This window comes from Cyrtonyx montezumae, unplaced genomic scaffold (assembly GCF_038088225.1).
Source record: "Cyrtonyx montezumae isolate F1298 unplaced genomic scaffold, pur_monq_1.0 scaffold_24, whole genome shotgun sequence".
Taxonomy (NCBI): domain Eukaryota; kingdom Metazoa; phylum Chordata; class Aves; order Galliformes; family Odontophoridae; genus Cyrtonyx; species Cyrtonyx montezumae.
In genome coordinates, this window is record NW_027071981.1 from 11823415 (window position 1) to 11835481 (window position 12067).

General features: G+C 36.6%; 1 protein-coding gene across 1 annotated transcript in view; it reads right to left on the minus strand.

Annotated features, from left to right (window-relative positions):
- The window catches only part of SPTLC3 (serine palmitoyltransferase long chain base subunit 3), a 76084-nt gene that overhangs the window by 34920 nt on the left and 29097 nt on the right, over window positions 1-12067 (minus strand). Inside the window, exons 2-4 of the mRNA XM_065739413.1 lie at window positions 10525-10716; window positions 9141-9295; window positions 8071-8219 (exon numbers count right to left, since the gene is read on the minus strand). Of these exons, the coding sequence (XP_065595485.1) occupies window positions 8071-8219; window positions 9141-9295; window positions 10525-10716 (496 nt within the window). The remainder of the gene's footprint in view (window positions 1-8070; window positions 8220-9140; window positions 9296-10524; window positions 10717-12067) is intronic.

Consider the following 12067-nt stretch of genomic DNA (forward strand, 5'->3'; position numbering starts at 1 on the left):
TTTTTCTTTTTCTTTTTTATTTTTAGTTCTATTTAAGTTTTTCCATTCATATTCTGTACATGTGGGATAAAACAAGAAAAAGCAAGGATGCAAATCAGCTATAAATAATGCTAAATACAGTTGTTAAGATAGGAAAGTAGTTGCTTTAGAAAGAAGTAAGATTCTCTTTCCTATTGCAGCAACTGTTGATGTAGTTTATCCTGAAGAGGCATTTCTTGCTTCCCCCTTGCTACTCCTCCCCTAGTGAGGAATGAGCCTCCTTTTTATGTGTAGGACAAACACGTTAGGCATTTTTGAGTTTCTTCTGAATGAGGAAGCAGAGAAGGACTATAACAAAGGTCTTCATTTTTTCTCTTGAATGTCTGTACGTGTGAGTACAAAATCCTTAATTAGGATATTTTATTGGCCGACAGATGAAAGCTCACTCCATCCTGTTAAAAGTTAAGTTACTCTCCATTACCGGTAACTATATTCTTTCTTCCCTCTCGGTAGTCAAACTTACATGCCAAGGCAACACCGAGTCTTCTTTACTGGATATTACTTGTCTAATATTACAGCAAGGAGTCTCCAAACAAATAAGGTGTTCCAGATGTCTAGCAAAAGCAATATCTTTGTTCACTAACTCACAAAGAACAACAACAAAATACAAAAGAGAATAAACAGAAGAGCTGTGTTGAGAGATAACAAATAACTTTGAAGAACAATCTGTCAAGTCTCTAGTCTTGGTTTTCCTGGCTGTGTATTGTGGTACCAAGGATGAGGGAATTCTTACAAGATGATCTGTGGGGAAGAAAAGAAAGTATCCTGTGGATTCTGACAATATTTCCCCTATGAATAATACTCCAAGCAGAGAACAGAAGAAAAGTGAACCTTTCGCCTTACTTGAGATGCACAAATTGATGTCACAATAATAAAGGCAAAGTGGATTACAATTAATTGGAACAGGAATTCAGCGTTTACTGTGATAGGCACAGGGCAGAAAAATGGAGGAAAGTGGAAGCTTGGCTAAAGGGTCCTGACAAGGATTTTGAGTCAGGAAGTTGATCTTATCTTTACCATGGAAGAAAGCTCATTAAAAACAAAAATTAACCACAATGACAGTACAGTTTCAGTATCAGCACTAACTCAGCTGTTGTGGTGACATAGTGCTTTTGTTAGTTCTTCTCACTGAATTTCTTAAACTTCCAGTAGATGCATGAAAATCTTGGAGGGTGGCTGCTTTTTGCATTTGCAGATCCCAACATGCACAAGCATACGTGCTAGCCCTGCACACAGCTTAGTAGCTGAGCTCCACGAAATACAAAAACTGCATTTCAGATCAAGCTGTCAGCTGGACAGGTCACAACCACATCTGCAAGGCTCTTTCTTTTAACTTGCAAGCCCAATAGGTCTTGGTGTATTTCCACAGTTATCTCTGTAATTGTTTTTTTGGGGATTTTTTTCTTCAGTCTCCATCTTTGTTACAGCAGTCATTGGTATCTGACATATCTAGTCAGTTGCCCTAGTGCTCCTTGCACTGCTATGGTCACATACAAGAGAAGATGTAGTCTGAAGAGGAAGCTTGAAGCCAACCACATTATGGTGACAGACTTAATTAGAAGTACGTTTGTGAAAGCATGAGAAAGAAGCAGTGTGTGCTTTGCAAGGCAGTCATTTTAAAGAATCATTTTAATCGCTTTTTGGGTTGCAATGTAAGTTTCCTATTTTTACAAATAAGGAAAGCCTGACTCACTACGAATTATTCTCTTCAAGCATTTTTAGATGAGAATACCACACTTTTGACCTTTTTAAAATGATTTTATGATGATGAAGAATCAGATACTCAGAAAGTAACCTATTCTATCTTATCCACTAATCCCAAGATTGAATACAGATGATGATGTATACCACTATTGCCTACAAATACTCAACTGGAAATTGGAATCAATAAAGGTTTGTTTTGCAAAACCAAAACCTGAACAACAAGTATTTGCAATATCATCCCTAGGGTTGAATTACTTCAATCATAATGGCAATATTGTAGGTGGTAGATGAGGTGTTGGAGGAGCAATATGATACACATCAGTACTGACTGTGGGAGGTTAGTGATAGCCACATATATTAGGAAAAGTGGAATTGATAATGCATACCAGCTTGTATTTTCTCAGCTTTACAGTAGAATGGATATTTATTTTAAAAGTGTTGCATTTATTTAATCTCATCAGAAGATTTCTCCAGCCTGGATCACTCTGTGGGCGCAGTATAAAGGACAACTATTACATCACAACACTTTCCACTGATTGGAAAAAAAAAGGAATAGTAAATAGTAAATCCCCTCCTTATAAAATGCTGACCCAGTTTCCTCCCTTAACCGCATTCTGGGGACAGGGAACAAGTAATTTTTGTCATGGCACACTTTCATAGACTTAGCCATGTCCTTGGAGTGCAAGTCACTGTCAGTCTCCTAGATACACAAAGCCTGAAAGCTCCCACAACCCATGGCAGTTTAGTTTTGACACTTCCTACAGCTGAGACAAATGGCTAATGACACTGTTTGTACAACAGAGTCTTTTAGGTTCTTACTTGCTAATGACATGTACCGGTTACAATGCAAACGCTGTCAACAGTATCTTTTACTGTAGTTTTTAATTTGAAATTCTGAAAGGAATAAAGGAAAATATCTGTTTGCTTCAAGTAAAACCAAAGCTAGATGAATAAACTGATATAACAACAAGCCACTTTTGAAAGAAAAAGAATTGATTTTCTTAAAAGTCACCTCCACAACAACTGGTGATCTTGATGCGACTTGCCACTGTAAGAACCATCACTCACAGTAAATGATGGTTTGTCAGAGGTACCTTTAACTGGGTGTGGAGCAAAACAAGTCACCTGAAGATCCCTGCCCAATTGGAAACCTGAGGTCACCAGCTCTAGTAAGATGTTTGTCAGAGATAATACTACTGAGACACATACACAGTTTTAGAAAGGAATATCAAATGAGTTATTACTGGAAGGATGAAGAAAGAAAAGATGGAGAAACTGTATTGCGTTTTCACATCACTCCACAAGAATGGATTATCCAGATGGTATCACAGTCCCACAGAGTCCACAGGAGGAGCAGAGCCTAAACTTGTACAGTAATACACAGTGATCAAAAAGAGGGAGAGAAGCACATAGTAATGTTATGCAGATGCCTCCTTTAAGGCTGCATGTACATAAAAGAGCCCCTAAATAAGTGGGTTTTGAGGAAGCATTTGAATAAAGGAAATGTTCATGCTTTCTAAACATTGCCATCTGCTGACAGGACTTTCAAACCAACAAAACACTTCAGGTACCACAGATTTAATAATGTACCTGTGTTATTTACTGATTCTCAGAAAAGAGTAGACAGATTTTTACAAACGTCCGGTTTAGTTTGGATTGTCTGGTTTTGTTTGATATTGCTCCCATTATAAAAATGCACAGCTAAAACTTGCAGTTGAATTAAAGCCTTGATAACATCAAAACATGGATGGCAGCACCTTAAAGGGGGTATAAGAAAGAAGGGGACATTCTGTTTAGCAGGGTCTGTTGGAACAGGACAAGGGAAAACGGTTTCAAACTAAAAGAGGGGAGATTTAGATTGGACGTGAAGTTTTTTTTCCTCACAGTAAGGGTGGGAGACACTGGAACAGGTTGCTCAGAGAGGTGGTGGATGCTCTGTCCCTGGAGTCACCCAAGGTCAGGCTGGATGGGGCTCTAAGTGACCTGATCTACTGTAGGTGTCCCTGTAAGGTGCAGGGGATTGCACTAAATGACCTTTAAAGGTCACTTCCAACTCAGATGATTAGATGATTTAAAGTGTGTAAATATCTGTGTATAAGTATATAGATAAGCTAGTATACTGGGAACTTAACATACACATATTTGATGGCTTCTGTGCTTTATACAGACCACACAACCCCTATTTACTCCTGACACCTAGTCCAAACTGTCAGAAGTTGAGTTGTTTGGAACTTAACCACACTTTACAAAAACACCTTTGCAATGGTGAAATAACAGGAACAAACCTGACCTTTTGATCGTAAGTTGTATCAGTTATTTACAAGAGGCTAGGCAAAAAAAGGGGAAAAAGAAATTAGCAGAAGATGGCAAAAAGGAAAATTCCTCTCATTAACTGCTTCCTGATGTATGCTCTGCCCTATCAGAAAGCCAAGATTGCCAAATATACATACGTGCTAATTCTTGTTTATGCAACTGTTTGTTTTTCCTTAAGTTCCCATTTGGAAACTTAAAGGAACTTTAATTCCTTATCACTTTCTCTGAACTGAAGAATGAACCATTTAGTTATTTGTTCAGTACTGAGTTTCAAATGGCCCTTGCCATCATTAAAGCTATGAATATAAAGCTATAAATAAAGCTATGAATATAAAGCTATAAAAGGATGGAAAGACAAACAACTATTTTTATCTTCTTGAATCTGCTGCTAGAAATTCATATTAGGCCTTAAAACCTTACAGAAATATATGACGAGGATGAAGTTACTTCCGCAACGTAATTGTTGGCACATTTTCAGATTTGCTTTTTAGCAATCAGATAATCAAATAACAAAAATCCTCAAACAAACAAAAATTTATACAACCAGTGCAAGGCAGGCATTAAAAGGTAAGTTCCCAACCATGCCCTCCAGAATGAATCATTCTGCAAGTGTTCTGTGCAGGCTCCGTCTTGTCTTTTGGTCCAAGACATAATCACAGGAGAAGGATTTCAAAAGGGCAGGAATCCTGCTCGGTTGCTTAAAGAGCACTAATGATATGCCTGCTCCTGTTACTCATTTATGTAATCTCCATAAGGAATAATGGTGTGTTAAGATAAATAGAGCACTGGAACTACTAGCTGCTCATGCAGCACCTCTGTCACCGCCCCAGTGCTAAGTCTAGGAGTGTTTAGGGCACGATAATCTGCTTTATTTCAGACACAAAAACAAACAAACAAACACACACAAATCTTATTATTTTCTGCTATCAGCAAAGTGGGATACAGTTTTAAATAATTATTTTTGCATATATTTGCATAATTTTCTCTTGCTGACTTTACCTTACATTCCTTAGAAAAGGCTGACTATAAACATAGGAATGTTGCAATGTGCTCAGAGAAAAGGCTTGTGAGCCTGTATCCAGCAGTGGCCAACTCCCACTCTAGCCATAAAAACGTACTGATTTGCTTGGAAGAAAGAGAATTCATATTCATACAGAAAGAATACACATTATTTCAAATATTTAGATACCTATTCATTAATCTGACAAGATAATTAAAATAAATTAAGTGTGTGCATACATATATATATATATACACACACATATACACAGTTAATGCAGCATATTTATTCTGGCTTTACAAAGTTTAACCTTGCTGTGCTTTTAACACCTTCATCACTGTACACAAATGCTTTTTATCATTCCTCCCAGCCTGAAGCTCTGACGAAGGAAGTCCTCATTCCAGATCTCCATCTGCTTTGAACTTTCCTGAATGATCTTATTTCAGCTCAAATTTTCACTATCAAAATTACTCAGGGACTGTTTCCATCACATGTACCTTGCAGAACTGAAAAATCTTTCACCTCTCAGCACACTGTGATACAGTATTTTTGCCATCTGCAAACAAACACCTTCTCATATTCACTCAAGTGACTGCTCTTAGAAGGCACACTCCAAGCAAATGCGCTGTATTTTCTTGTTGATCTCTTAAGACCCTTCACTTAATCTCTTTTTAATCATAGTGCCATCAGAAACACTGAAAACAGCCAGGTTGTGAATGTTGCTCATGAATATTTCTTCATTAGTTCCTAACACTCTGTCCTTACCATGAGTAATGTCTAACTTCATAGAAACACAAATGTGTGCACATTCCTGATTCAAGCCAAATTTGTATGACGATTTGCTGGTCCACGAGTCCAATGTTAACGATTATACCGTAATGGCCATAGTTGTATTAGCAGTAATACAAATTAATACTAAACTAATTAAGTAAACTAGTGCTCAACAACTATCTTTAGATGCACTGTGCCACATGAAAGGTTCCTCAGGTCTGCTATCCTCCTCTGTGAAGAGCTGCCTCCTGTATTTAGTTGGAACCCTTCTGCCAACTTTATACAATGCCCTGTAGACCTTGCAGGGGAAGAAACAGCTAACAGCCAACTCCGGCCACTCTTCCACGCCACAGATCATATTGAAGACTCGTATAATTTTCCCCTCTTGTCTCCTTCCAAGCCAGATGCCTGGCATTTCTGACAGCTGAAGATAGCAAGTTCAGTCGATCCTTACCCAGAAATTGATTGAGAAATTTGGATGATCCCTGTTGCCCTTCTCTGACACATTCCAATTCTGCTGAGTGTTTTTGACCAGAACTGTGCTGAGCACTTAAGATGACAGCAAACCATGTCTTTATACAGCAGCATACTGAGATTCTACGGTTAACTTTTGGTTCGCTTCCTAATCATTTCCAGTATTTGATTTGCCTTTTGACCACTAAACAACAAGCTAATGCTTTCACGGAACTATCACTTGTAACCCTAAGACCTTGTTCCTAAGGGATAACAGTTAGTTTGGTCTTAAAAAAGAAAAATATTTTTCTTTCAGATTGAAAGTCCCACTAAAGCCTCAGGAATGTGTCTTAAATGACAGGCTAGGAAAGTGATTTATTATTCTTATAATTAAAAAAAGAGAAAAGAACTAAAACTGGTGAGAGAAGTCTTGGAATTTTTTATGGAGGACAAATCTAGAAAAACAGCCACTGTTGTTATCAGGTTCCTATGCTTTTGTGTTTAATCAGGAATGTCTGTTCAATTGACATGTGCATAATTATTTTGTAGAAAGCATGAACAGGACTACAAAATTCTCACTGAAGTTAATTTCTGAACTATATTTAGACACAACCTTTGGTTACTTTTCTGAGAATGAGATAACTGTTCTATATTCTACATCAAGGTTTAGCTTCACTAGATTTCTTTAATAGAAGTGTTTTGTAAATATATAAATAACTAAGTTAAAAACTTTCATATCAGCTTATTCTGAGACCAAACTACCTGCAACAACATCCTGATATGGCAGCATTTAATAATCTCTCCACAGTCTGCACAGTTATAGGAGTTAAGGCAGAAGACCCCAGAGGACAGGTTAACATCACATATTCTTTTCAACTCCTACTGCTCACTGTATTTATAATTCATGCCACCTTAGTTGTTACTGTGTGGCTTAGTTAAAGCTTTGAAATGTTATCTGCCTGGGAACAAAGCTATTCTATTCTATTTTACTACGATGAATATGGCAAGTAATAATTAAAGCAAGCAAGCAAACAACCAACCAAAACAAAACAGATTTTTTCAAATCTGCTGAAGTATGATCCAGATCAGACCTGCAGCAGCATGAGTGGGGAAAAGGAAAAGAGAGGAGGGTATCCACATTAATGAGAAGTATTTTCCTTCAGTTGCTTAAAATGTTCTCTGTTAGAGGCAGACAGGCTGCAACAGAGCCATGAAGTACCTACTCTACAGAACTGGTCTGTGGAGGAACTTTTCTCTCTCCACTGACCACACAAGCACAGAGCCTCTGTTAGCTGCCTAGGAGAAAACACTATGACTGCCTCTCTACGTGACCTAAACCAGGTCTTAACACTGTTTCCCTACTTTAATAAATCCTCATCCCAGATGCCCTCTGACATTCACTCTCTAAAAGACTTTATGCTGTACAGTAATTAATGCATGATGTAGTTGTAATGAGCATCCAAAGATGGATGCAACTAAATTTGCCCTAGAACAATTACTGAAGTCTTGATACTTAATGTATTTCTTTTAAACATAACCCTGCTACTTTCATTGTTCAAAATTCCAGGCCACTTTATGGTATACTTGTTTCAGTTTTTCCAAGAATCGGAAATACTTTCTTTTAAAAATATTCTTGTGTGATACCAACAAAGTACCACTTTTGGTTCTCAAACAAGTACTTGTTGATGTAATTAAGACACAACTGAAAAAATATCCAGTTCCTTTAAGATATCTGTAAGAAAAATCATACAGTTACAGAAACTTTGGTGACCATCCAGCTGTTTACTCACCCATTTCTTGTCTAGTACTGCAGATTCCTGTTCCATATTTTTGTAGCTCTTTGGTTACAGTTTTCAAAGCATTAGGATCTGTTTCTGCAAAGCCGAGGTAGTTGTAAGAACCCATATTGATTACATTCTTTATAATTCTTCCTGTAAACCTGTAATCAAAGCAAATTTTAACGAATGCTGTGACCCTTCCTCACACTCAAAATGAAAAGAAACAAAAAAAAAATTCCCACTAAATTTTGTTCCGAAGTCAGACTTACATTTGGAATTTACAATCCTTACAATGTCAACATCTTATTTAATAATTATTGCATCCTGCTTGCAAACATCAGTATAATGCTTGATGACATTATACTGATGTTAGGTGAAATGGCATTTCTGTGGACTTCAGAAAAAAAAACAAAACAAAAAACAAAACAAAACAAAACAACAACAAAAAACAACAAAAACCCACCAAGACTAGGGCTTATAAAAGATACAACTTAGAGATATTATTTTCTCAAATGGCTAGCCAACAGCTTCCACTAAGTTATTGGTGTTATTATACTTACAAAATGAACATGAGGTGAATGACATGGGAAACACTGTGATACATTCCCACCGAAACACTGCCTGTATGATGAATTTCCCTATACGTTTAACTCAATAACAGATGTGATAAACTGAAATTTTCAAGCTGTATACTGGTTAAAATTCACTTCCAGAGACTCACTATGTAAGTTAGAAGCTACGTTTATGTAATGCACGAAATTATTATTCTAGTCCAAAGGGATATAACAAATGTTGTTGCAATACTCCGGCTAGGATATTATAAGTAAAGCACAGGCAGCTTTACTTGGGCTGACATAGATAAGCAAAACTAGTCTGTGATAGAGTTCAGTCCTTTCCAGTTTTCAGTGCCAAACAATATTCAGAAGAAAGGGGACAGACTCATTTCATAGAGAAAATGTGCTGATGTATGCATTAGCTAAGGATCTGCGTATAATGGACTAGATGTATTTTTTCCATTCTTCACAGATATATCAGGACTAACATTTACAAAGCTGAATCCTGAAGAACATCAGCTGACTCACCTAAATGTCCAGTTGTAATCATCTGTAACACGTTCCATGAGGTCAAACTGCGGCCCTGGGACACTGCAAATTGGACGATTCCAGTTATCACGTATTCTCATATAGAGGTTTCTGGTGTAAAAGTTCTCAAAATCTTGATAAAGTGGCACAAAATCCTGGTTTAAAAACATGCACAGGGTTATGTTGCTAGGAAATTGTCTGCTAAGGAACTAAAGTCATTCCCATTACATCGGAAAAATGGACTGAATAGTATGCAGCAGGTTACAATAACCACATATTCTTATGTTACAAACAGTTCCAATCAGAAAATATATTTAATTTATTTGAAGTGCAGGTTTATTTATTTATTGTTTTTAAATTTCATATGGTTCAGAAGTTGGCATTATTTTCCAATCCAATCTTTGGGAAGTTCAAGATGAAGTAAAAATACTTTCATTTACAGATTCCAAATTTTTCAAATGAGGCATTTTGTTATGTGCAGAGCACGTTCCAAACCTGAGATAAACAACTGGCCGTATCTCAGTAAATGTTTGATACATTAAAGTCCAATGCATATGGTCTGAGCACTGTTGGCCAGACAAGTTTGGTCGATGGTAAGTTTCTATCTGCGGATTTTCATTTGGAAAATAAACTAAAAGGAAGGTACAGAATCAAGACAATCATTTATCTGAAAGCCATATTAGACACTGGATACAATAAACTGAAAAAATAAATTGACACAGTATGTAGGAGACAAGAGAATCAACTGAACATATAATGCCTGGTGGATGGTATGCAGAGTTGACTAGCATGTCTGAAAGTAAAAGCTCATGAATAGTCAAACCATGAAGGGAACTGAGAAAGAAATTCCAAGATAAACATATGACTATGATATTTCATTTGAAAATGCACTTATCTTCAGAAAGTCAAAACAGAAAATCTTTTTCAGGAGTTTCATATGTAAAAGGAACAGAATCACTACTTGCATTTTTCCTTCCACTGTGCCAAGTGTGATTTCAAATCATGACGTAATCTGGACAGGAAAGGTGGAACAACAGAAAATCTAAACAAATTCAGAATTCAACTTGCTGAGGTGCAAGTTTCACTTAGGAACATGCAGGTCAGAAAAGTTTCTAGGTTAGGATTCACAAGAATTCAGGCTATGTGTGCTTTGTGCCAAGACAACAATTTCAGCATGTTTTGTGACTAGGTGTTTGATAAACAAAGGTTAGCAATTACAGAGATGCTGGCTCTGCCTTTTGCTATGAAGGACAAGGTCAGATGGGATTAAAAAAGATCAGGGGTAAAGAGATTTGGAGACATGATGTGTTCAACAGTAAGTGGTTTCTGAGTTTTTCTATATATTGAACTAAGATACTGAGATATATAATGTTTTCATACGTACTTTTTGTTGTTCTCTCTCTTGTGCAACGTTACGTTTTTCTAGTCCCCAGGCTCTCATAAAATCTCGCAGGTAGCCAAATATTGTGCCCACTCCAAAACCCACAAAAGTAAGAACTGCAACGTACATTGGTGCTTGTTCAAAGTGCTCAATAAATGTTTTTTTGTAGAGAGTTCCATTTGTTACACCGTTCTTCTGAAAATAAAGAACAGAAATTTGTGATTAGTAACATTTTATTTGATCAAAACTCATACCAAAACCTTACATCTTGAGGAAAATATTTCCCCCTAATATGTCACAAATCAGGAGAGGCATTTCGACCTCTCACCATATCAGCTAATGCAACCTATCCTTCAAGAAGAGTACGTCTAACACTGCGCTTAGTACTGATCACTGCAAGTATCTTCCATTTTCTTTTCTGTCAACCCATGTCTTCAATTGCAGATGTCTTCAGCACCACTCCCATGTCTATTTTGAAACATTTGAAACTTATGAAAGACTAGCAACACATTATTGTGTAATTGGACAATTATTTCGAAGGTGATTAAATAGAAACCATGATATTCTGCTTTTGCAAGACAGAACTATAAAAAGGGAAGGGCAGCACTGAAAACTCACCCACACTGAGCCTGACGCTGCTTCTTAAAGCCTTGTGTAACATGCTAGAGCAGCTAACCTATCCACAAGAAATCCTGCCTAAAATAGGACATCTTAACCATGATGCTCTTCATGATGTCAGCAAGTATTCAAAACAGCAGTGATCCCAGTCTTCTAATTTTGTTTCAAACAAACAAACAAAAAAAAACCAACCATGCCTTTAAATACTTTCAATTACCTCATCTATACTTCCAAGCGTAGTATAAAAGTGTCAATATGCATGGACATGTGCACATCCCTTGTCTGCTGGAATTAGTCACCCTCTTGTGAGGGATCCCTGGAAAACTACAAATGTGCGGATGAAATTATTTGGTTGTTACAATATTCAGCAGTTGTTAGTGGAAGAAGCAAAGTTTTGCCAATTGCAATCTTCTCAGATCTATCAAAATTCACAAGATTATCAGATTTTTCTTTTGAATAGAGATAATATCCTTATTTCCATAAAGTATGACAGCATTTTTCTCTTATTTTCTAGTGACGCCCAATCTACCCATTTAAAAAATAAAAAGATGTAATCCAGAAAATAGTACTTTCTGTTAAAAAAAAATAATAACAAAAACAACTTTTTGCCTGTGGTTTGAATGAGCTAAAAAAAAAAAAGAAGAAAAAAAAAATCCCAAAGAAGTAGTAGATTATCTAATAATGCAACGTAGCAAGTAGAAATGCAATTATCATATTAAGAATCACTATAAATTAACTGCACTTCTTAGACAGATCTAGTGTTATTGATCTTCCTACTACCTTAAGCTGCCTATATAATTAAAATACTTTTATTTCAATCCTAACTTGTACCATCTTGGCTTCACAATGTTTTTTGGTTTTTTTTTTTTATGCTGGACATAGGATAGAATGTAAAGATTTCACAGGTAACCAAAAAAGGAAAAAAAAA